We start from the raw sequence: 27,718 nt of genomic DNA on the forward strand, positions 1-27,718 counted from the left end.
ATAGAATTGAAGGAGGTAAATCAGTTGGTTAACTTTTTTTTTTTTTTTTTACATGTAAGAATGTTAATGTCCCATGTTTTGGGGGTTTTTGTTAGAGATTTATTATTTTAGAGAGAGAGCATGCGTTCACAAGCAGGAGGGGGAGAAGAAGAGGGAGAGAGAATCTCATGCAGACTCTGCTGAGCACAGAGCCAGACTTGGGGCTCAATCTCATGACCCTGAGGTCATGACCTAAGCTGAAACCAAGGGTGGATGCTTAACCAATTATGCCACCCAGGCACCCCTTGTTTTCTTGAGTGTTTGTTACTTTTTTAAAAATTAATTGAAAGCTTATATAATTATGTTTTCTTAAAAGTTGACTTCTCAATTGAAATTAGTTTCACATGCAGTTATAAGAAATAGATACACCCATTATACACTGCCTAGTTTCCTCCAATGGAAGCATCTTACAAAACTGTACTATTATATCACAACCAGGATACTGACTTTGATATAATCATCCATCTTATCCAGAGTTTCTCAGTTTTATGCTTACCATTTGTATTAATCTATTATTTATCTTATTTATCTAAATTCATATATTCACCACTACAGTCAAAACACTGAAGAATATTTTTTAAGATTTGAGAGTGCGTGCATGTGCACACACACGTGAGCATGTGTGAGTGAGGGGAGGGACAGAGGGAGAGAATCCTCAATCAGACTCCCCACTGAGCACAGAGCCTGACATGGGGCCACAAGACCATGACCCAAGCCTAATCCAAGAGTGGGATGCCCAACCGACTGAGCCACCCAGGTACCCCAAAACACTGCAGACTTTTAACACCATATGTTGCTCTTTTATAACCACACCAACCTCCTCCAGCCAATCCCGTTGGTTAGATTTAATAATGTACTGCTTTTCAAAATGTTTAAAAATAAATTCTAATAAGGCAAATGGATTTTCTTTTAATTTCCATTATGAAACTGGAGAGGTTAACATTTGTAAGTATTGGATGGGGGCCTTGGACCTCTTAATCCACACATTCACCACCTGGGTGCTTTCCTCAAAGCACATGGTCACAAACAGCATGTATCTATAGCTCCAACCCTTCAGAAGAGTTTGATTTACATTTCCAACTGCTTATTTACCATTTCAATTTGCATGAAGACTAACAAGCCCAAAATGCAATCTTGACTTCCAGCTCCCCATACCAATCACTCCTTTGATGAATAATGCCATGTCATATAAATAGCACATCTATTCACCCAGTTGCACAAGCCCAAAACCTAGGTGTCATCTTTGGCCTTTCTTTTCCCTCACAGCCCACATCCAATCCAATCTAGAGTCATGTAGAGTGAAACCTAGATCACATTATTTAAGCAGACCGCAATTCAGGTACTCTGAGTTCTTGGCTAGGACTCTACTTTTTTTTATGGTAGAGGGTCTTCCTGGCCACTTCAAGTAGATCTCCTTTCACCAAAGCAGTTGTACATATGGTTATGGTGCAAGTAATGCTTTTTCTTTTCTGAACCCTCCAGAGAACTTGGGTTTTTACACCACCTCCTCCATCTCCCCCTCCACAAAATCAATCAATCAATCAATCAAGCCTAGATGGTTCACAGATGTGGGACATCAGATTTTAAAATGCTGGATAGCACCTCTGTCTCTAGTGCCTGATTTGGGGTATGAGATAAAGAAAATGGAGATATGTGGACTCTGGAGTCCATGGTAGGGCCCAGACGCAAGCCTCATTCTATGAGGACAACCTCATTTTCTTTAAATTCTTGATTTGAACACATTGTGACAATAGATTACTTACCTCACAGATGTCCTTCCCTGGCACAGAGCATGCCCAAATGTATCTTTATTCTCCGCAATGCCCCTAGTATCTAGTGTACAGAGCATTTTCTTTTTTTTTTTTTTAAAGATTTTTATTTACTTATTTATTTGAGAGAGAGAATGAGAGAGAGAGAGAGCACATGAGAGGGGTTAGGGTCAGAAGGAGAAGCAGACTCCCTGCTGAGCAGGAAGCCTGATGCGGGACTTGATCCCGGGACTCCAAGATCATGACCTGAGCCGAAGGCAGTTGCTTAACCAACTGAGCCACCCAGGCGCCCTGTACAGAGCATTTTCAATTATCAGTTGAAAATGATCAATTTCAATTAACACTTCAAAATCAATTACTACTTCAATTATCAAGATATTTTTCTGGACTGGCAAATATTTAGCATAGGAAATGTACTTTTATTTTCCTCCTGTTCATTACATAGGAAGTACTGTTTCCACATTCAGAATCCTCTGTCACAGAATATTTTTCACATCTTTTTTTGGTAAGACTTTATTTATTTGTCAGAGAGACAGAGAGAGAGAGAACAAAGCAGATTCCCCACTGAGTAGGGAGCCCAATGCAGGACTCTATCCCAGGACCCTGGGATCATGACCTGAGCTGAAGGCAGATGCTTAACCGACTGAGACACCCAGGCATCCCTATTTTTCACGTCTTTTAAAAAGAGTCAATCAGTGGTCAGGACCATAACAGATACCCAAATGTATCTTTGTTCTCTGCAATGTCTCTAGTATCTATCATACAAAGCACTTTCAATTATCAGTTGAAAATTAACAATTTCAGTAACCACTTCAAAATCATTAATTGCCATATTAAAAAATCAATGACCACTTCAATGATGAAAATATTTCACTAGCTTGACAAATCTTTAATACAGAAACATATATATTTTTTCCTCCTGTTCTTTACATGGGGCTTGTGGTTTCCACATTTAAAATTCTCTAGGCTAGGGAGTTCTTAACCTGGACCTTTGGGAATCTGAATCACTCAAGTTGTGAGCAAATTCTGTAGAGTTATGCATTTTTTTTTCCCTTGGGGAATGGTCTGAATTTCATAACTCAAAAGGGTGGCAACTCCCTAACTCAAAAGAGGTAAAGAACCATGCTGTGGGGAAATCTTTCTAGAAGCCTCTATCCATTTCTTCTAGAAGAGGCTGTCTTTTTAAAACATAAACCATGGAAGACGGTCACCCTCAGACCTACACATCAACAACCTTACTCTTTACAGAGATTTGTTAAAGCTTCATAAAGGGACACTAAGACACATGCTCTCAACAGCGTTGGCAATGGTCCAGTCATCTTGCTATTCACCCTTTCTTACACCTGCCGTACAGCAACCACGATGTAGCTACAAAAGTGAGGGCCTTCCAGGAGCTCACACTTTATATCAAAAATAGTGAAAATAGTACACAGAACAGAATATAATTGCCAAAAGAAAGCTACTGATCGGTACCATAAGAATTCAGTGATGGAAGAGATGTGTTTCCCGGTTGATTAGCAACACGATGGATTTGCAAAGAGGGAAATACTAAAAAATGGACTTTGAGAAGTAGAGAAAATGCTGACCTGATGCAGCAGCCTATTGGTCTTGACTTGCAAATCTCCAACCCTAGACTTTCCTTGCCACATTCCCCACATTCCCCTCATGTCATTGGAAACAAGCTCCAAGAGACCGCAGGGATCAGCAAACCTCCCTTTGCAGAAGGCCTCAGGAGGACCCAAAGCCCAACTCTCCTACAGTTATGAAAATTTTAAACAGCATAAAAATAACTTTACCAAGTTTCACCCAACACCTCCATTTTATAACTTGTGATATCTTTTATCCAATGCTCTAAAAACTACAAATATCAAATATTTGAATTCATTAAATTTGTTCATATCTTTAAAAAAAATCATTTATAAAAAGCACTTTTCATAGCACTGTTTAGCATCATTACCCTCTCTCAATATATTTTCTAGAACCAGGATAACTGTATTAACATTGTCATTCACTAAAAAAAGGAATTAATAGCTATTTTTCCATAATGACACCTTAGTACATGCCGACCCTACTCAATTATGTCCTCCTTTTTCCCACTGAAGAAATCAGTTTTTTCTCTGACTTCACACTCCAATTATGGCATACTTCTTTTCAAACAAATTATATTCTGTTATTTTCTTGTAATATTCACCTTTATCCTTCAGTATGAAAAACACAAGTACACTAGGATTTGTTATATAAACTTAGTGTTTTCCCTGTTCATATGCTGGTCCACTGTATTTATATCATACATAAATCTGATCATTTACAGATAATGTATCATGAGAAGTAACTGGCACAAACCTAACACTGATTCCAAAAGAACACTCCAACCAACACTTTATCATAGTTTTCTAGTAGCCCAGTGTTTATTTGACAGTAACAAATACATATGGATTTTCAACAGAACCTAAAATCACTGATCAAAAGCTTTAAGTATTAAATTAATCTACTGGGGCACCTGGGTGGCTCAGTCGTTAAGCGTCTGCCTTCGGCTCAGGTCATGATCCCAGGGTCCTGGGTTCGAGCCCCGCATCGGGCTCCCTGCTCGGCGGGAAGCCTGCTTCTCCCTCTCCCACTCCCCCTGCTTGTGTTCCCTCTCTCGCTGTGTCTCTCTCTGTCAAATAAATGGATGGAATCTTAAAAAAAAAAAAAAAATAACTATAATAAATTAATCTACTTCACCAATAAGTTGTGTTAACTCTATTATTATTTGAACCAAAATTTATCATAAAAATAGAGCCTAACTCTACCCTACTGATTATTTCTGCTCTGTTTTCTATGCTGCCTCCCCACCCCCCATACTGCAAACACACACGTAGGTCCTTGGCTGTTCTAGACATCAGAATATCTCCAGTTATTTCTCAAAACAATGTCGTAAGTCAGTATATACCACTGGCCTTTCTCCTGAGTTCCAGCTTCCCAACTGAAGGCAAGGCCTTTCCTTTTAGGCACCCACAAAGCCCTCACACTAAAAGTAAACCTGTTTTTTTATCATCCACTCTTCATCATGGCTCCCTATTTCTACATATCATTCCCACTACCCTTGATCAGGCTATAATCTCAGAGAAGGGAAGGAGGCAAGGAAAAAGAAAGGAGATGAGGGATTAAATGAATAAGTGAACATGAATAAAGAGAATGATACTCGAACACCTTAGCCTAGTATCCTGGTCCTCCCAAATTTTATCCCATTCTCTTTTCAATTTCTTGGATAATTCCACTATCTATACAAATTAGTTTGTTCAATGTTTACCAAAGATGTTACATTTTCCCAGTCATGCATTTTGCTTGTGTTTCTTCTGCCTGGGACATTCTTAACCTACCTTCATTGTTTTAATCAATCTCCAAATCTGAGATTACCTAATCAATCATTTAATAATAAAGCAGGTACTGATGACCTATCTTTCATAGCTTCCTCTTATTGTTGAACTTCAGACATTTAAGACCTCTACCTCAAATTGCAATGTAGGTCCCTTGTCAGCTCATCCTACCCTATCAAGAGGAGTAAAACAAATCCTTCTTGAATGGTGGAACTCACATAACTGTTCTCAATTTTAATGCAAATATAAAGAATAATTACAAGGCTCTTGGACCCTAACATCCCCTCCAAGCTGATCTTCTGCGAGTCAATCTCCCTCAAAAACAAAAACCCCATCTCTCCCTTTTTCCTGATCACTGAAATGAACCAACAACACGGTAACAAACTTTTTGTAATTTCATGCAACAAAAAGTATGTAATAAGAAAATGACGTTATTCCCATACCCTCAAGAGAAACACATTGCATATATGATGTTATGTATGATTCAGGTAACATTATGTCTGCTAGATGCAAAGCATTTAAAAAAAATTCCCTTATATCAATCTGATCTTCCAGATTATATATTAAAAAAACTTGACTCAGAAATAGCAGTTCTGCCATGGTCCTTGTAGAATAATTCTAAGAATCTTAAAAATGCATTTTACAGAAGGACATACTTACCTCAGCATAATAAACCAGCCCACAGCTAACATCAGACTTAATGGTGAAAGGTTAAAAGCTTTTTCTCTAATATCAGGAGTAACACAAAGGTGCCCACCCTCAGCACTCCTATTCAAGATAATACTAGAAGTCCTAGCTAAAGCAACCAGGCAAGAAAAACAAATAAAAGGTATCAGAACTGCAGAGAAGTAAATTGGTCTCTATCTGTAGAGAATATGGTTTCATGTACAGAAAATCTTAAAGACTCAACCAAAAAACCTGTTATATCTAATCAACGAATTCAGTAGTTGCAGGATACAAAATTAACCTACAAAAACTAGTGGCATTTCTGTATACTAACAATGAATTTTCTGGGAAAAAAATACCATTAACAATAGCATAAAAAACAATAAAATACTTAGGCATAAATTTTACTAAGGAGGTGAAAGATCTCTACTCTGAAAACTCCAAGACACTGATAGATAAATCGAAGAAAACATATATAAGTGGAAAGGTATCCTGTGTTCATTGACTGGAAGACCCTATCAAATTCCAATGGCATTTCTTTTTTACAGAAGAAAAAACACACCTGAAATTTATACAGAACCACAAAAGACCCCAAAAAGCCAAAGAAGTCTTGAGAAATAACAAAGCAGGCACCATCACACTTTCCGATTTCAAGATATACTATAGAACTATAGAACTATAGTCATCAAAAATAGTATGGTACTAACATAAAAACACACATACAAATTGAACAGATTTGAGGACCCCAAAATTTGAGAACCCAAGTATGTACAGTCAACTAATATTTGACTAGGGAGCCCAAAATACTCAATGGAGAAAAGACAATCTCTTTAATAAATGCTGCTGGGATAATTAGATATTCACATGTAAGAGAATGAAACTGGACCCATGCCCTACACCCCCCAGAAAATTTAACTCAAGATGGATTAAAGACTTAAATAGAAGACCTGAAACCATAAAAATCCTAGAAGAAAACACAGGAAATAAAAGCTCCTTGACCTGGGTCTTGGTAATGACTTTTTTGGATATGATACCTAAAGCAAAAGCAACAAAATCAAATATAAATAAGTAGAACTATATCACACTAAAAAGCTTCTGCTCAGCAAAAGAAACCATCAACAAACTGAAAAGAAAACCTACAGAATGAAGAAATATTTTCAAAGTATACATCTGTTAAGAGGCTAATATACAAAATATATAAAGAATTCATATAAATCAAAAGCAAAAAAACCCCACAATTTAAAAAATGAACCAAGGACCTGAATAGATATTTCTCCAAAGAAGATAAATGAAAGCCAACAGGTACATGAAAAGATGCTTAACTTCACAAGTCATTAGGGAAATGCAAATTAAAACCACAAAAATATCACCTTATTCCTGTTAGAATGGTCCTCATCAAAACAAGAGATAACAAATGTTGGCATGGATGTAGAGAAAAGGAAACCTGTGTGCACTGTTGGTAGGACTATAAATTGGTGCAGTCACTACGGAAAACAGTATGGAGGATCATCAAAAAATTAAAAATGGAACCACCATATGGTCTAGCAATTCCACTTCTGGGAATATATCCAAAGGAAATGAAAACACAAATTTGGAAAGATATCTGCATCCCTATGTTCATAACAGCATTATTTATAATAGCCAAGACATGGAAACAATCTAAATGTCCATTGATGGATGGGATAAAGAAGTTGTGGAATACTATTCACCCATAAAAAAGAGGAAATCCTATCATTTGCGACAGTATGTATGGACCTTAAAGGCATTATGCTAAGTAGAATAAGGCAAAGAAAGATAAAAACTGTATGATCTCACTTTTGTGTGTAATCTAAAAAACATTTTTTTCCTAATTTAAAAAACAAAACTCATAGAAAGAGATCAGACTTGTTGTTACCAAAGGCAGGTGGGGAGGAAGTGAGGGAAAATGGAGGAGGGTGGTCAAAAAGTCCAAACTTTCAGTCATAAGATAAATAAGCACTAGGGATGTAATGTACAGCATGAGGAATATAGCTAACACTGCAGTAGAATATATGGAAAAGTTGTTAGAGTTCTCATCACAAGGAAAAAATATTTTTTCTTTATTGTATCTATACGAGAAGACGGAGGCTAGCTAAACCTATGTGGTAATCATTTCACAATGTATATAAACCAAACCATCATGCTGTACATTTTAAACTTATACAGGGATATAGGTCAATTATTTTTCAATAAAACTGGGGAGAAAAGTACACTTCCCGAACCACACTTTCATTTGAATCCTAAAAAGTAGGGAAAAGAGGAATGAGTTAATTAGATATAAAATTACCCTATGTGAACTGAACTAAACTTTATTAAATAATGGATCAAAATGTTCAAAAGCAAGAACAAAGAATTTAACCTCAAACATAAAAACCATTGGACTTCAATAGCCTGAAGACAATGCATGCATATTCTCTAAAATGGTAGATGGCAAGTTTTTTTACATCATGAAATCTTTTTTAGTATTTCCCATTTGATATTAGCATTTTATCTTCTGGACAAAAGTAATGAGCTAATAATACTTTCAAGCAACTACTTACTAACTATATTCACCTCGATAAAATAGTTGAGTACACATTCATATTAATAATTAAGTAATGCTGAAATTGAAAGACTTTAGTATTAAGTAACACAGACACTACCAGGGATATTAGAGAACTTTGTCAGAGCACATTAGAACTCCAGCCTCATCAGGACTAATAACTAAATTTATGGGGTGCCTGGGTGGCTCAGTCGTTGGGCGTCTGCCTTCGACTCAGGTCATGATCCCAGGATCCTGGGATCGAGCCCCACATTGGGCTCCCTGCTTGGCGGGAAGCCTGCTTCTCCCTCCCCCACTCCCCTTGCTTGTGCTCCTGCTCTCACTGTGTCTCTCTCTGTCAAATAAACAAATAAATAAAAAGAACTAAATTTATACAGCACTGACTACATGTAAGGACTGTCCTACATGTGCATTTAAGCCTCAGAACAACTTTATAGGACAGGTCATAACTTCATCCCACTTTAGTGATGAAAAATCTGAAGCACAGATTGCTTTAAGCAATTTTCCCAGGTCAAGGTCACACAGTTAATAAGGGACAGGGCAGTCTGACAGCAGGATTCAACTTAAATGCTTCACAACATTCCCAATGCCACACTTTCAATTTCCACTCTTTCAGTCATTCACTATCTGTGAGTACCCACAATAGGAAACACATTAAATATTATTGTAGAATTAATGGTACAAAGATTAAATATCCCATGCTCAAGCTATTAAAGTGAATTAGAATTTATTATAAATATATATAATATTATGTATATATTTTATTATATATAAATTTACATATAATACAAAGTAGAATAGGATAGGCTTTTGGGTAATGATAAGGAATTGTAAATTCCTCATTTTTTTCCCTCCTCCCCCAATATTTAAGAAAAAAGACTGGGGGTGGGAGCAGGGAATTTCTCTTGGGTGTTGAAGAATGAAGAAGGGGAATTCCAAGTGAAGAGAATAATAGGAGTCAAAATTAAAATCCAAGAAAATACAGGGAGTGATTCAGTTTACACAGAACACAAGGTATGTAAAGAACTGCTACATGGGAAAGAACATAAGCAAGTCAGGTGGGGGCCAGATGGAACAACAACGGGTATGAACCTCATTCTGTGGACAGAGAGGAGCCATGTTTTCTCTATTCGAAGTTGGGTCATGATGAGAACAGGATGGTACTCCAATAATATTAATCTGGCAAAAAAATATGTAAAGTTGGAAGGGGGAAGCAGTTAAGAAGTTACTGCCATGCTCCATCTAGGAGGTACTAAAGTCTCGAGCTATGGCAATGGCCATGGACATGAAAGAGATGATATAGTATTATGGAGAAAGCAGCAGTGCAGGTAATTGGGCTGGAAGACATAAAAGGACTGATGGTTAGGAGTCGGAAGGCTGAACACAAATAGAAGGAGAGCCACACATTTAGGATGAGGAAAAAAAAATGGCATTTTGAACCTACTGTGTCTGAGGAGTTTCAGATTCATCAGTTTGCCCTGGGCTATGGTGAGACAGAATGCAGAGGAGCTGACCTAAGTGAAAAGGGTAAAAGGCAGTGATAGTCAAAATAAGTAGAATGAGTTTTTGTTTTGTTGTTGTTTTTTTTAATCATTACAGTATTTTTCAGTGGATCTAACTCAGTGCAACAATCACAGTAGCATCTCGTTTCTCAAAAACAGGGTAGTGAACCTATCCATATTTTTCAAACACTATTGCTCTTGGTACCATACCATGTACAAAATGAGTTCACAAACCTCTGGTGAGGATTCAGAGACAGAAAGGTAAGCCTTATTAATCTGGAGATCTTCATATCAGAATCATGAAAACACTCACAAATAGAAAATGACATCATTTTAAACAGTGAACGATAATAAAGGCCTTTCTCTAAGTTTGTAACAAATAGCCAGAATCAATCACAGCCACCCATTACACAAGTAAAATCTTACTAAGATAATGATCAGTTGGCCCTGCTCTAACGTGATTAGGGTAAATGGAAATTTTTTATACTCTAAAGCAAAGAGGATTTAGGATATTATGACCTTGATAATCAGCTCAAAGCATGAAATATCACCAGGTACTCTTTTGTGAGAATGTGTCAACCTCTCTTCCTCAGCCTTTTCAAATTGTTGTTTGTTTTTTTTTTTAAAGTGGATTGTAAAAACAGAGAAGTTGGTCTAACCATCTACCAAAAGAAACAGGTGTTAAGTTTTCTGGGCCATACATTTCTAAAAGTTGAAAAGTAATAAACACTTAAGAAGAAAGTCTGATGGCATGAGCTTGGCACACAGTAAATGCCCAACAAATTTAATAAAATGATTCCAAGTACTATATAGAAGGGATTTCTTGAATATATAATGTTGTTACTCGTTGATCCCTAAAGATTTTTCTGTTAATTCTATTTTCTTACCTTCCTGGTTCTACTTTTAACTGACTCCAGGACAGTCAAGAGTGCCTTCTACCATGACACATGCAAGGGTCACTTCATTGTCATCTTCCCTGACCTCTGAGCAGCTTGTGGCGTAAACACTCTCCTTCTTTGACAGATCTTCTCTTGGCTTCCCTGACACCACACTCTGGTTTTCCTCCTACCTCACTGGCTCTGTCCCTTTTGTGCAGCCTCTAAATCCTGGTGTCCATAGGACTCTATCCTAGGCCCCTTCTCATCTTGAGCTCCAGACTCTCCTAAAATGATCTCATAGTGTCCCCTGGCTTCAAATACTAACTTTATCTAAATGATTCCCAAATCCGTATGCCAACCCTGATGACTCATTGGAATTTCAGATCTGCATACCTGACCACCACCTGCCATTTCCACATGGACATTTAGTATTTCGTTTTCAGCATGTACAAAACAGAACTCCCGATTTCTCCCCCACACTTCTCCCTCCAAAGATGTTGCTCCTTGAGAAGAGGGAATGCCATATATTGAGAGCCTAGAACAGTGCTTGACTAGAGTAGGCACTATGTTGAAAGAAAACCCTAATCACAGATGCCCCATCAGACCATGGTTAACACAGGCTGCATCATATAAACATTAACAAATGGAAAGAAAGCCATTAAAACATACTACCTTTTCTATAAAAAGAAAGGGAGAAGAATAGGCGGTATTACTCAAAGTTCTAGTAAATGGTAGGTCTTATGCTATAGACCCAAGTGGACTCCCAGTTTCTGCCTGAATTCCTAGACTTCCATCTTTGTCCCTTTCCAAGCAATCAGGTGTTCTAGTGTTTTGACTCAAGCCAAAGTTCCCAAGTTTGGGGGGAGCCCAGAAGGATTCTGAAGCACAGAATCTGAAGGGCATAAATCCAAGAGAACGTGAAAACAGACTCCTAGGGTCCAATCCAGTAGTCTAGGAACTTCACGGGCAACAGAGAAATAAAACAGGACCATACCAGGGCAAGGAGCAGGAAAAAAAAAAATAAATAAATAATAATGCTGGGTCATGCCCACAGGGTGGCAGGGTATGGAAGATACGAAATCCATTCTTTAGGCCCCAGAGAAGGATCTTTCCAGAATCCCAAACTGTTCCTGTCATGTCATTGCTTACAGCCTACCTGTGTTCCCTAGCTCATGATAAATTCCAAGCTCTTCTGGCTAGCATTTAGACCCTTAACGTTCAAGTCCTAACTCTTTAGCCTCATCTCCTGCTACTCCAGCAATACACATGACATACCTTCCTAACAGATTCCAAGCTTTTCACTCTCCTTGTGCCTTTGTAAATGTTATTTTCCACCTGTCTGTTAAATTTCTTTCCATCTTCTAAAATTCAGGAATTTGTGCCTTAGAATCTTCATTAAACTTTCATTAACACTCCAAATGAAAATTAGGTTTTCCACACTGCCAAATCACCTTTTCTTCCTGGACACATTGCTAGATGGTTTCTCAGCCTCCCCTACAGTTTGAGGTCACCATGGCATTAAGTCTTCAATGGACAGTCAGGCCAGGGATCCCCAACCTAACCGTGCATCTTCATCACCATAATGTAGAAAGAAGGCTTTTTAAAAATAGACAGTGGGTCCTATTTTCCACAGATTGTTTCACTTAGTCTGAGGTGGGGCCCAGGTGTCCAGTGGTTTTTAAAGCTCCTTGGGTCACATTAATGTGCAGCCAGGGTGAACACTAAAGAAATCTGTGCAAACTATCATCTATTAAATTAAAATACTGCCATCCACATCCTCACATCAGGCTGTATACATACCTTCAGTAACATCCTGTTTAACTATACCATTTTCTTTTTTTTTTTTTACCATTACATTTTCTTTATAGATCTGTCTCCTCACCACATGCAAATACCTTGAAAGAACCAAATCTTGTCATTTTTGCATTTTCCCTTGCTGACATTTTTAAATATCTCATTTTAATTTTGATAGAATATTTTCATGAAAAATCATGAAGAAGATATAATTACTTATACTTGAAACGGTATATCCATATGATCCTTTTTCATTAAGAGTTGAGAGCAGGTCTTGAAGTGCATTAGCAAAAATACTCCCGCCCCCCCCCCCCCCCCGGACCCCACTATTACTACTACAAAGATGCCTTGTCTCTGGGATGTCTGTTCTCTTTAAAAAATGGGGCACCTATGTGGCTCAGTCAGTTAAGCATCTGCCTTCGGCTAGGTCATGATCCTAGAGTCCTGGGATTGAGTCCCTCATCTGCTTCTCCCTCTCCCTGTTCCTCTGTGTGCGCGCGCACAGTCTCTCTAATAAATAAATCAATCTTTAAAAAAATAAAAAATGGAAAAGTTGGAATACCACCCTACTTTCTATAGGCTAGATCTGGGTAATGAAAAATCTAAAAATAAATGCAAAGAATGTCTGACGGTAGCCTATATCTGTGATCTAGTCCAATTTGTGAAAAAGTGAATTAAAACATTTTAGGAGAAATCTTACTTAGGAATATTCTTACGTAGTTCCCTTACATATAGGCCATAGGTAAAAACCAAAATAATGCATAGTCAAATGAAACAAACCTTATTGATAAAACCTATAATTTGATTTAATATATTAAAATTGTATTCACAACAATTTTAATTTTTAGAGAGGAAATTAATTCGTTATTACTAATCAGATATCCAAATTCATTTAAATGAAATCAGAGTCATCTAATTTATATCATGACACATTCATTTAAAAAACTGAACGTGGGGGTGCCTGGGTGGTTCAGTTGGTTAAACATCTGCCTTTGGCTCAGGTCATGATCTCTGGGTCCTGGGGTCAGCCATGCATCGGGCTCCGCACTCAGCGGGGAGTCTGCTGCTCCCTCTCCTGCTGCCCTCCCACTGCTCCTGCTCTGTCAAGTAAAAATTAAAAAAAAAAAAAAAAAAAAAAGTGAACATGTAGGGTGCCTGGGTGGCTCAGATGGTTAAGCGTCTGCCTTTGGTTCAGGATCCTGGGATTGAGCCCTGAGTTGGCCTCCCTGCTCAGTGGGGAGTATGCTTCCCCTTCTATCCCCATCACCACTAATGCTCTCTCTTGCACACTCTATCTCAAGTAAAATCTTAAAAAAAAAAATGAACATGTATATAAATATTATGGCCATTCCAATTATTAACTCCAGAATTTCAAAAATCAGATACTATAAAACTGACTCATTCTTAAGGTCTGAAGTTTCTTCTTGCTGTATCCTAAAACATAACTGCCATTTCATGACATTTACTTGAAGATTTTCCTCAGCATTTTGAGCTCTAAAATTACCTAGATTTGAAAAGTATAACCTCCTAATTGTCATTTCTACAGCTTTATTTTCTTATTTTGAAAATGATTTTTGTTATCAAATTTAACTGCCTCTGTAGGGTATGCTTTATTTCTGCCAAAGTAGACAAGTTATATTAAATAAAAAGTATTATCAAATCACACACCAGTTGAGACAAAAGAGGTAAAAGGCAGATAGCAATTTCCCCTGAGCATTCACATTTCTCCCTCTTCTATTTTCCTTTGACATCCTGAATGCAGATCTTCCAAGGTAAGACTCACAGTGAGAGGGGAAGAAACACAGCAACTGCCTAGATTTGCTGATTTCCTTAAAACTCTTAAACCCAAAGTGCTTAAACTCCAAAGCTAAAATTCCTAGAGAAAGGGTATCATAAACCTACTTAAAATTTTTTTTTTATTTGAGGGAGCGAGCGAGCTGTCCAGGCACGTGGCAGGGGGGAGGGGCACAGGGAGAGGGAGAACCAGACCCCCGCCCCCACTCTGAGCAGGGAGCCTGATGCAGGGATCCATCCCAGGACCCTGAGATCATGACCAAAGGCAGACACTTAACAGACTGAGCCACCCAGGTGCCCCTGAACACTACTTTTTAACCATTTGTAAATTATTCCTGCTTATCCCTTAAAATGTGCAACAGTTCTGTAGTATCACTCAGAGTTCTTACAGTCTTCAGACTATAAGAAATTAGGGTGGAGGGATATTTAGAGGAAGATTTCAGTTAAATTTCCTTGGACTCTTGGGTAAATATGGGTGGGTCACTTTTTTCAGTTAATGGAATGAGATTATGAAAGATTAATAAAGGTAGCCTTGGGCAGAAAAGATGAGGATTCAGATAGCTGTCAAATTCAGTTACTAAATCTCTTAAAATACAAATTAAGAAGTAAGAGGAGAGTTACTGTTGATATGGTACGATGTACCCCACCATGCACACTCTGGTCCTGCAGGACTGAATCGCTCTCCAGTTTGCAACACCCTTAACCTACATCTGCTAATTGTCATCTCAAACCACGGTCCCTTCTCTTCCTTATACTCCAGCAGCAACAAAGACCTGGAGTTCCCCAAGTGCCAAAGCTATTTTGGATACTTTACAACATACTCATCCCTCCTGGCAGAATACCTCTTTAGCATCTTATTCTGGTGTTTTCATGACACTCCTCCAATACTGTGTTCTTTTCAACCTCAAGAACACAGAGCCAGGATCTCACCACACCACTGTTTGCATTTACAATGGCATTTTTTTTCTTTTAAAAATAAATCTAGCAAATAAGTAGGTCTAGTCTCTGTGTTCCTATCATTCAACACACTGCTTGGCACATAATTTTTTTTTTTTTAATATTTTATTTATTTATTTGACAGAGAGATAGAGAGCACAAGTAGGCAGAGAGGCAGGCAGAGGGAGAGGGAGAAGCAGGCTCTCCGCCGAGCAAGGAGCCTGACGCGGGGCTCGATCCCAGGACCCTGGGATCACGACCCGAGCCGAAGGCAGCCGTTTAACTGTTTGAGCCACCCAGGCGCCCCACATAATTTCTTATTATATTTGTACGTGATTATGGAGACTAAGTTAACTAAATGACTTGAACATAATGTATTACACCCTTTGTCACATTTTAAAATAATCTTTAATAACCTATTTTTTGTTCAAAGGCAGCTGATTACTAGTACCACTTAAGTAGCAGCATTTTATTAAAAAATAGGTGAAAAAATTTTTAACAAGATTATAAAGTACATACCTTTAATATCAACTGTTTCTTTAAAGGTATAACTGTATTTACTTGAAATTCACTGCATTTCCTTAAAACTACTCTGAAATTAAACTTTTCATGAACAGACTTCTTCCTTCTGTCCTGTTACTTCACCGTACTTCTAGTCAAGTAAATCATGGCTAACAATATCAGATTCTTATATTGTTATGTTGCTCATTTTAGAATGAGCTCCTTCCTTTGTTACCTAATGCTTTGTTCTGTAAATATGCAGCAATACAAACACATTTCTCTCAAACCAAAGAATCCAAAGTGTGGCAGGTGGTTTTACTAGCACAAAAGCTAATCTATGAAATATCTGGATTGTTCTTATTCTTTATTTTTTGGAAACATGTAATAATTTTTCTTTCAATTATCCCTAGTTTTATAATTTGTGATATCCTCTACATTCAGGTTTTACTTTCATGCCTTAATTTTGATAATTACTAAGTTCCTGGCTCTAATCAAACATAATGTAACCACCTCTGCTTTTCTGTTTTTCCATTCCTGATGCTGATCCTACAGCTCTGGGATGAGACTGCGACCACAGGAAGCTCGGGTGGCATCAGGCTGCGGCTCTGGCGCCGCTCCCTTTACATTCCGGTTTTTCCTTTCTCAAGTACCAGGGACTGTCTGGCTGTTGCCATCCTGCACATCTTAGCAGAACAGCTCTGTATGCAGAGCTTCTGACCCTGAAGCAAGCACATATCTGAGAGATTTCCTAGGGGACCCCTATCAGCAAAAAACAAGGGGCCAGCTAAGGGTGAACAAATACAGAAGAGTTACAGTTAGTAAGTCTCCAAGCCTTTCCTGAGATGTCAGGAAAGTGGAGTAAATTTCACCGACCTATACCTGGAGCCAGGTTCCAACAGCTCAGCTAGCTTTAAGGTCCTTTCTCCACTCCCCCAGCCCCTGCTCCACTATTCCTCTTCTCCGACTATTCCTTTCCTGTAAAGGGCAGTCTACTGTCTGTGTTTTCTATCACTTTTCTTTTTAGACCTCTGTTGAAACACAATGGAAGAACAAATAAGATACATATGCCCTTGAGAAAGAAAAAAGAATCTCAGCTGTTTTCGTCCATTTTCATTATTTCATTGATTTCATAAAATGATTGTTACTCAAAATAAAGCTCTTCCTTTATTTATACAAGTATTTTTTGTAATTTTTCTCAAGTCTATCAAAGAAATAACCCTTAAGGGCTTTTCAAATCTCAGAACCAAAGGAATTGCAGTTTGAGCTCAGACCTGTAAAGAGATTCAAAGTCATCACTCCCATTCTTAAAATAAAGAGCTAAACAACCTGAAAATCAATGACTTTTCTTGGACTTGTCAGAGAACTAAGGTTGCATGGCAAACCACTAACCCAACACCTGGAGACACAATCAAAACCAGAGAGGTGTAATATTGGAAACAGAAGTCAGTGGAGGCCATAAAGAGTAGGACTACTTACTTGACAAGTAATTTGGACAAATTACTAGAAGCTCAGTGCAGAGAGTGAGAAACTCCTGGTGCTGTCATCAGAAGGGGGGGTCTATAGTAATCCCACCAAGTTCTCATTGTAGGGATCCAAGAAAGATGCCCATGTGGACTTGGCAGGAAGAAGGGAAGAAAAGCCACTGTTAAACCTCCCATATTCTTCTACCTAACAAAGGGGGATGGATTTTGCCAAAACGAAACACTGAATAATTGTCCCTGCTGGAGAGAGAAAAGGCTACCCTCTGCAGTCTTTTGCAGCCTTCTGATCTCTTCTACACCTGAGTGAAGAGGAGGCACAACTTCAAGGAAACAGACTGGATATCCTTTAAGCAAGGAAGGGAATAAGGCATATGGTGGGAAGGGAAGCCATACTCCTAGACAAGGGACAGAAACACTTGTGAAGGCTACAGCCCCGAGACCTAGGCCTACTACAAATCCGAGATGCAGTCAGACTGTACAACAGTCCCTACTCCCCAACACTCTACCACAGCACCAACACAGCTCCAGGGTAACAGCAGAGGGGCTGTAAGACTCTTTCTGAAGATGAATACTCAGGAAAGCCTCAAGTCAAAAGGACATTAGGAGAATGTGAAGCTTCTTGTACCTACAAACATTACAATAAACATTAAACACAGCCTACCTTCCAGTCAGATTAATGTAAATCCTCACACTAAAGGCAAATATACCTCAGTTCTTTAAGATTTATTTATTTATTTATTTATTTATTTATTTATTTATTTGAGAGAGAGAGAATGAGAGAGAAAGCACATGAGAGGGGGGAGGGTCAGAGGGAGAAGCAGACTCCCCGCCGAGCAGGGAGCCCGATGCAGGACTCGATCCAGGGACTCCAGGATCATGACCTGAGCCGAAGGCAGTCGCTTAACCAACTGAGCCACCCAGGCGCCCTATACCTCAGTTCTTATAATCTGATACAACAGGCCTGGCTTTCAAAAAAAACTTACAAAACATGCCAAAAGAGAAAAAGAAACACAGACTGGAGAGACAAAGCAAGCATCCCAATGGGATTTAGTGGTGACAGAGATGTTATAGTTATTAAAAAAAAAAAAAAAAAAAAGGGAGTTTAACTTAGATTAATAAATTAAGGGCTCTAATGGAAAAAGTTAAAAACATGCAAGAACAGATGGGTAATGTAAATAAGTAGATGGGAACTCCAAGAAAGACTCAAAGAGAAATGCTAGAGGTTAGTAACACTAGCACAAATGAACACAGCCTTTGATGGGCTCATCAGCAGACCTGAGGATTTTGAGGAAGAGTCAGTGAACTTGAAGAAAGGTCAACATACACTTCCCAATCTCAAATGCAAGGAGAAAAAAACAAAAACAAACATCCCATAACTGTGGGACAATATCAAATATGGGTGACACAAATATAACTGGACTACAAGGAGGAGGTGAGAATGGGACAGAAGGAAAATCTGAAGTAATCATGGCCGAGAATTTTCCGCAAACTGAATGACAGACACCAACCCACAGAAACAGAAAGTTCAGAGAATGCCAAGCAAGAGAATCATAAAGCCTATCCCTAGGCATATCATACTCAAACTCAGGAAACTAAGACAAGGAGAAAATACTGAAGTCAGAACACAGGAGCTTCAGACTTCTCATCAGAAAGCATGCAAGCAAGAAAAGCATGAATTGAAACCTTCGGAGTGTTGAAAGAGAAAAAAAGGCTAACTGAGAATCCTATATTCAGTGAAATTATCCTTTATACATGAAGGAAAAACAGACAAACAAAAACTGAGAACCTCATCACCAGTCGTCCTGCCTTGGAAGAGGTATTTAAAGAAGTTTTTCAGAAAAATAAGGAAAATGACACTTGGGTCAGAAACTTGGGTCTACACAAAGAGTATCAGGAGAAGGAATGAAGGTAAAATACAAAAATTTTTATTTTTCTTGTTTTCTTATTCTCAATATTTAAAAATTAACCATTTAAAGCAATAATAGTAACAATGCACTAGATGATAAAAACATCACGGTAATGAAGGACAGAAATATCAGTGAAATAAATGACAGATGTCACAAGGGATGGGAGGGAGGAATTGGGAATTCTCTATTCTAGGACAGCTGTACTACACTTGAAGACTTATAATGTTATTTGAATATGGACTTGAATATTTTAAAATGTAGATTGTAAACCCTAGAGCCACCACTAAACTACTCCTAACCAAGTTTAAAAAAAACAAAACAAACCCCCCCCCCCAAAAACAGGTAGCACATCAAAGGAAAATCACATAAAATTGAATCACATAAAATGCTCAATTCAAATGAGAGAAGGCAGAAATGGGTGGGGAAGGGAACAAGGGACAAATGACCAATCCAAGGAAGTGACAACCCTTAACTAAGACTGTAGAACTTCAGCCAACTATATCACTTTAAATATAAATAGTCTAAACATAGCCATTAAAAGACAGAGATGTCTGACTGGATTAAAAAGAAAAAAAAACAAAAACAAAAAACCAAGAGGCAATTCAATGCTGTCCACCAGAAACCCACTTTAAACATAAGGAATTAGATAGGTTAACAGTAAACAGAGAAAGACACCAGGCTAACTAATCAAAAGAAAGCTGGAGTAGCTGTATTAGTTTAAGACAAAGCAGACTTCAGAAAAAAAAAATAATTATCAGGGATAAAGAAGGATTTTATACAATGATAAAGGAGTTAATTACATAAAAAGACATAACACTGCTGCACTTATTTAAAAAAAAACCTGACGTCAGTGGATGTTATGACCCTGTAACACCCAGTATAAGTTTCAATGCATTTGTTATAACTCATTTTAGAGGTCCATCTGCTCTACTAGACTTCAGCATATGGAGATATGGAGAACAAATATCTTCATTTGCTCAGCTTGGTTTCCCCAACACCCAGCAAGTCAAAAACTTGAATAAATACTCAATAAATATCTACCAAATGTGTGAATCTGAATTTAACTAAGTCCTGTTCATCAATATTTAGCTGTACAAGTGAGTTACTGTTTCATTAAAAATACAAAGTCCCAGTTGCATTAATCTTTTAAAACAGAAGACTGTGGTTTTATAGTCATCTGCCACTATTATCAAATAGCTACCTGGTTTAATAATAGTGAAAACAATTATGATGAATGCATGAATTGTTCACAGGGTTAAGATGCTACATTGCTTTACTATTACCTGTCAATTTATTCATTTGAAGTGATTCACAAGTTAGTAATGCAAAGCAAATCATACACATAGAAAGCAGAAATTGAGAAGATTTGTGAAAAGATTAAAAATAAATGTATGTACATTATAGAAGTGTAACTCTAATGCACGAATTTCAAAATGCCTGAATTTTGTCTATTTAAATTGTATATTAGGGCATAGTTAAATAATTTATACCACTAACATAAACAAAATGCAAACATGAAATGAATACATTATTAGACAAATCATAGGGCCCAAAGATGAAAGATGTGGAACATGACATTTTATTCAATTTGTCCTATGTATGAGTCGAATAACAACTGAAGAGAAAGAATATTTTTTATTTGGTCATCTCTAAATTCTGTAATTCAGCAACATCTTCATTCATTTCTATCCGGCTGGGTTAAAGAAATTCTGGAAGTTTCAATTTCATAGAACTCAGAAGACCAGCATAACTATGAAAAAAATTATTTTGCACTCAGGAATACCTGCTTATTATAAATTGCCCAGCTTTTTTAGATAACAGCTGATTTTCATTTTATTATTTGGGGTATTCCCCTTATGTACCCAATAGGTGAAAATCTGATGTCCTAACATAAGGCACATGGGAACGATTACTTACAGGATAGAATGTACTGATACTCTTCTCCCTCTATCAAATAATTCTTTCAAAGTTTCTTTCAAATACCACTACTCAATTTATTAAAATTCATTTTCACTCAACTTTGCAGGCAAAGTGATTATAAAATGTACATTTTCATAGGCTTGTAAATATTTGATGTTCATTCTGAGCCAGGTGGGGGAATGGGAAATATGGACCACTTACCTGACATGCATTATAAAGGAGTTGGTGTTCTAGTTTTTTAATACCCAGAATCTGCTGAAACATCTCATAGAGTTGCTCTTTGCTCAGAATAAGTTCAGACACAGCACTTAGGGCCATTCTATTGGACTGTTTGCACATATCCTCTTCACCTCTGTAAATGGCATCATATTTAGCTATCCACGAACTAAGCACCGTCTCTTTGCTCAAGCCATCAATTTCTGGCAGACTCCGCACACGTTTTTCTATGTTTTTCTTAAACACCTCTCTGAAGTCATTAGCAGAACACCCTCCACTCTGAACCATTCTGGCCACTCGATCACTCTTCAGAAAAACCTAGGAGACACAAAAAACAGACAAAAAACCCATTTACAATCAGACAGGAACACTAACAGTCCTTGCTTTTAACAATCCAGCCAGAATTATGACACCAAGTATTCCACAATGATTCAAAATGTTTTATAACATATGGTAAATAATGACATAAAGAAGGACCCCAATCTTCTAAAATGATGAAATGTTTACAAGAGGCAGTAATGAAAGCTAAGAAATCGTATGATGAGCCAACCTGAACTACACGCACCCCCACCTGAAGGTCATGGGCATCTCTGCAACTGAATCCTTTCAGAGTTAAGAAGTTAATTGGAGATGTAAACTCAACTTCTTTATCTGTACTTTAGAGTTCTGGCTAGTTTTTCAGCAGGGAGGGGGTTCCCAATTATTTGAATGAGGATCTGAAGGTCAATAGCTGGTATCCAAGTCAGTACCCAGCATGTATAACTTAATCAAAGCTGCTCCATAGCTGGGGGATTAGGGTGCAACCGTCCCCCCATCCCGGACTTCACCAGTCCCCCAACTTCTTGCACATGTCTCAGAGCCGGTAAGAATGGATGACAGAAAAGCAAAATCTGTAAGAAATATCTAGATGTTCCCTAGTACCAGGCAATAACAAACAAAGACAACCACAGAAAGAGAGAGAGAGAGAGAGGTTCGTGAAATTGACAGGAAGAGATGAGTAATAATAAGGTCTTACTGTGCAAAACATCAGAGTTGGCCTTAGAACTCTCCTTTCTTCTAAGTTACAGACCCAAATATCAATAAATATCAGTCAAGATTCATTAAATATCTATTCCGTCATCAAGTCCTAAGAATCCTCTTCAAAGCAGGTAACACTGCTTTTATTCCTATTTTTCCTATGATGACAAAAAATTCTCCCAGAAGAGCCTGTAGGATTATTCAGTGCAGTCCCCATGAGTTAGAGCTGTTAAGCTTATGAAACAAAAATCCATGTCAACTTTTACCCCCAAAACTGACTTAGAATAATGGTACTGAGTTAGGACCCCACTACTTGGACTGGACTATCATCATGTCTGTCTGGCGTGTCGGGTAAGCAGCACTCATGTTCCGTATAAAGTGGCCTCACTGGTCCTACTGACCGTCACCTGACTCCAAACTTTTCCCCAATATTTGATTTCTCCCCTTTTAGAGTCATTCACCCAAAATGTTGTTTCCTATCTTTGCTCAATGGCCAGAGGATTCCTGACTCTCGAATATTTTGGCTAATGTACTGAAATAGGGGTTGTAAATTCTACATTGGGCAAACATTTAACACATACACACAACGTTTCCTGTCTCTTTATCAGCTGTGCCTCAGTCAGTATAGAAAAGACTTATTTTCTGTTTCTAAGCTGAAACTAATTCTTAAGAGACAGGTGTAAGAATAATGCCTTTACTTTATGCAGATGAACGAAAATATATTCCATAATGTACTTTGTCCAAGAATACCATTAACTACTTCGGGACACATTAAGGGTGATTTCATCTCCTTTGCCACCCTCATTTCATTGCACAACTCTCACTGGGTACTAGAATTCAAGATAAATCATATATACACGTATTTTTTCCTAATTCCTATGAGACTTTTATATTGTTAAATGGGAACATATGGAAGCTCAGGAATCAAAGTAGTCAATTTATCACTTTTCTGTGCCACCCTCCCAGGACCCTGCCTGTGTCAGTTAGCACAACTTCACAAAGTGTTGGAGGGAGGAAGGAAGGGGGAAGGGCTCTCTTCTTACACCTGCAGGCACGTGGCACGAACACGTGGGCAGCTTATTCCCAGCCTGAGGGTGGCTTCCTAGTGCACCACCCCCACGGGCAGATCCCCAGTGAGTTCTACAGTGCCGCACCTCAGAAGGCAGACTCCCCAGGTGTCCCATTAGTGTGGCACTTCAGTCAAGCTCTCTGCCATGCAGTAGGACACGCCACATCTTCTCCAATGAGGTCTGGATCCCAGGCTTTGAGATGTGGGGAGCAGGACCCTCTTCCAGATTTGTTCCTTCCCTGGATGCTGTGCTCCCTATATCTACTACTCCTATATTCTCCAGTTTTCCTTACCCATTGCAACCAATCTCTCACTGATTAAATTCTCCCTACTCAGTTGTGTGGTTTCTGTCTCCAGATTGCACCCCGATACAGGAATATAAGTAACATTCTTTCTATGGGAGAGTATTTAGAGTTGAGATAAACAACTTTTAAAAATTTGGTAATTGCGTACAAAGCTGGAACAGCAAGATATGTTTAATGTGCAATATAAATACCTTAATGCTGGCTTCAGAAAAAGCTTTCAATTACTTGGTATCTAATACTTTTAAGTTGGCAGGGATTTTTATTTTTTCTCAACTTCTGCCTAACTCAGTCCTCAATTCTACCAAGTAACCCAACAATGTTTTTTGAAGAAAGTTTAATAATAAGTCTTTGGAGTGTTAACTCCCCTATAAAACCCTACCTAAAACCATACTAACTCAGTCAAATTACATGTTATTTATGGATACTTACTAAGTAAACTTGTGTCAGGCCTTTTGCTAAGTATTGAGGGGACAGAAGAGTGAATGGGCCAGAGACCCTGCCCTCGAAGCTCACACAACCAGAGAGAGACAGGATAAATAATACAGTAAGAACAAGAATGGCAGCCTATTGAAGGGGAGTAAAGAAAAGTAAGTTATGAACTCCATTGTCTAGGAACAAGGTTGAGGATAAATGGGGTACAAAACAAAGACAGGGACCTGTGATTTGAATGACCTGTGGGTTGAAGGGGAAAAGGGAGAAAACACATTTTAGGAAAACAACAGAAATAAAAAGCACAGAGGCATAAACAGCATGGCCTTTTGAGGGCAATGTAAGGACTTTCATCCTGCAGGAGCATTAAATTTAAGGGTGAGGGGAGCAAAAGTTGTGCCAAGCAGACCAACAGAGACCAGATGGCAAAATGCACTGTGTGCCAAGCAAGGGATCTGAGCTCTCTCTGATAACTGAGAGTCAGTGATGGCTGGGCAACCCAGGTATTAACATGCTGAGAAACAAGAGTTACACAAAAAAACTGGTGGCAGCATCAAGGGTAGATGAAAATAAACCAGAACAGAGATTGGGATATCAGTTATCCAACAAGTACAGCAGACCAGATAAAAATAGGAAGGACCTAGGGCAAAGGTCATGGGCTAGAGAACTAGGGAGAGGCAAGAGGGAGTTAGAGAAGACAGAATTAACATACGTTGGTTATTTACAGAATGTAGAAAGGCAGGAAAATTTTGATGATTTTTTTTTTTAAACTGGGGTGCCTAGATTCCATTAATCAAAGAAGAATACAGACGAACAACATATTTGTGGGGGGGCGGGGGGGATCAGGGATTATTAGTTTTGGTAGGGGTCAGCTTTGAAGACAAAGTAAACTAAAAACAAAGAGTCAAGAACAAGACTCTAAGAAATACCTACATTTAAACAACTGGCAGAAGAGCTTGATCCAAGAGAGGCTGGTAGTGTCAGAGAAGCAGAAAGCAAAATACCATAATAGCGATCAAGAGGGGAGAGCATCTCAAGAGAAAGAGAATCAAATGCCACAAGAGAAATCAACTAAATTAAGAATAGACTGGTCTTTATCACCAGAGGTCACCTTTGACAGAGATTTCCTGGTGTGGAAGAGAGTGGGAGCCCATCTACAGGAGACGAAAGAGGACAAGTTGCCAAAATTAAGACAGCAAACATCTTTTCTTTTAGGAAGCAGGAATAAAAAAAGGGAATGAGAGAGAAGCAAGAAGCTGGACTGGGAAACTGCATTTAGGCAAGGAGGGAGACAAGTCAGGAAAGAGAGGTAGTTTAAGGTATGGATGACAAAATAATGATGATGTGGCCCTCCTGAGATTAGGATTGCAATTTCATGTGAGACCCGAAGCAGAAACAGCAGCTAAAAGCTACTCCCTGGTTCCTAATGCTGAGGTACTGTGAGATGACAAGTACATATTTATCATTTTAAGTTGCTAAATTCTGGGATAATTTGTTATACAGCAATACATAATACATTCATATACCCACACAGTTTACTCTTGCTTCATGTGGGTCTCCGTTATATCATTTTTTCCGAAAGAAGTCCCCCCCACCACACCCCCGCCTATTTGTCATTCTTACCCTTTTATCTTGCTCTAGTTTTCTTTTTAGTACATGGCAGCAGATACATATTTGTCTCCCCAAAATAGAAAGTATGTACCACCAGAGCAGACACTCAGTTTTGTATGCCTCTGAATCCAGTGTCTAATATGGAGCCTGTCCTATAATTAGAGCTGAATAAAGATTTGTTGAAGAAAGTAAGAACTATCTATAGACATTGAATTCTCTTGAAGCTAAAGAAGATTAGATAGGCATCTAGCTCCCAGATTTCCTGAGCTATGGATGCCTGTGTGAGAGGAACCAGGAGATGGATACACACTAAAAAACCGAACGTATAAGATGTGGTATGACTGAAAGGAATACACTCCGGAAGACAAGAGAGAGTTTGCATGAGGAAGGAAAAAGTAATGATCTGAAAGCAGGAGTAAGCAACAGTCCTCCTCTGATCCGAAGTATAGGAAAGGAAGGCCTACCATCATCATAAGAAGGCTGCTTTTCTCTTCCGTGCTCCCCTTTGGGATTCTGTGCTGACGAGCATCCACTTTGCACATGCTCCCAATTCTGACACCATCACAAAATGCGATCCAACAAATGATCCTCGTATCACTCAAGCTTCAGACATGGCTAATACCAATCAATAGCTCTCCTTACTTGTAAGGTTACGGTGCCAGTGGGACAAATCTCATAATGGAATGCATGACTTTTCCTATTGTTTGCTCTGCCTTCTATCTGCTTCAGTGAATGTCAGATCCTACTTCTTTTGAGACCTGGAAACCATTCTCAACTCCTCCATCTTCTCTATGTTTATTTCCCAACTTACAACTTGTCACTAAACCCTGATGATCCTACCAGCCCCTAAATTCCTCTCAGATCATCTTTGCCTCTTCTTGTGCCCACAAGAGTTCTTCATGCCCCTCATTCTGTCTCAGCTGGCTAAGAGCAATAGCCTCTTAACTAGCCTTCCTGCCTCACAAATTTTCCTAAAAGCCACCCAACTCCCATTTCCCCAACTTTTTCCCTTCAGTAGTATCAAACTAGTGGGTTTTTTTTAGTTTTTGTTTTTTGTTCTTTTAATCTGGTCATTTCAATCCTTTTCCAGCTTACAAATTCTTCACTGACTTTCCACCAAAATTGTCCACCAAGGTCCTACTTCAAATAGCTCCAAACTACCACTCTGGCTTCATCACTAGGCATTTTCCCTTGCTCACTCTCCATGCACTAGCTCCACTCGTCTTCTTTCCAAAACTTCACACTGTCCATCTCACCATCATCTAACTATCCCTTAATAATTCATCAGATCCCACTCCATCAACCCTTCTTTAGTGATTCCTTCCCCAATTGCCTTGAATCAGCCTGATCCTGTGTTGTTTGTATGTAATCCCAATACCCTTCTTCTCCTTTAAAGTACTTATCACCTTGTAATTGTGATAATTAAGTGCAGGTTCTAGTGCCATTTTTTTTACTCACTAGAGTGTAAGTCCCATGAAGCCAAAGATGGTTTCACTCTCCACTGTATCTTAGTGCCTACCACCAGTCCAAGCACTAAGAGCAAGCACTTAGAAAATATCCACGGAATGAGCTAATGAGGAGGGAATGAATGGTATGGATGGTTATTTCCCCATCCATGCACTTGCATAACTTCAATTAACCACTAAGATTTACTGATTTTTAATTATATGCTTAACCTAAGACATAGACCTTGTCCACATGAATGAGAGAGAGAAAGACATCTCAGAAGGATGCCTGAGTAATGTCACAGAGGAAAGAAAAACTAGTTTTGTGAAGAAAAATGCATATTGTTTAAAAACAATGCATAAATGACAATCTGCTGTAACTGCAGAAACGATAGTTTTTAAAGATTTTTCAGGTATTGTAAGTTATGGAACTAACAATGATGGACTTAGTCCCAGGAGATATAAATGATCTTAATATTGTATCCTTTCACAGAAATAATTAAAGGCAGATAAAGTGTGG

At 38.4% G+C, this 27,718-nt stretch overlaps 1 protein-coding gene across 17 annotated transcripts in view; it reads right to left on the reverse strand.

Annotated features, from left to right (window-relative positions):
- CADPS2 (calcium dependent secretion activator 2) overlaps positions 1 to 27,718 on the reverse strand; it is a 518,420-nt gene that overhangs the window by 307,535 nt on the left and 183,167 nt on the right. For all 17 annotated transcript variants that reach the window (XM_078059524.1, XM_078059520.1, XM_078059523.1 and 14 more), the window contains one exon: positions 21,308 to 21,640. In XM_078059524.1, the coding sequence (XP_077915650.1) occupies positions 21,308 to 21,640 (333 nt within the window). The remainder of the gene's footprint in view (positions 1 to 21,307; positions 21,641 to 27,718) is intronic.

The sequence above is a fragment of the Halichoerus grypus genome, chromosome 12 (genome assembly GCF_964656455.1).
Source record: "Halichoerus grypus chromosome 12, mHalGry1.hap1.1, whole genome shotgun sequence".
Lineage (NCBI taxonomy): Eukaryota > Metazoa > Chordata > Mammalia > Carnivora > Phocidae > Halichoerus > Halichoerus grypus.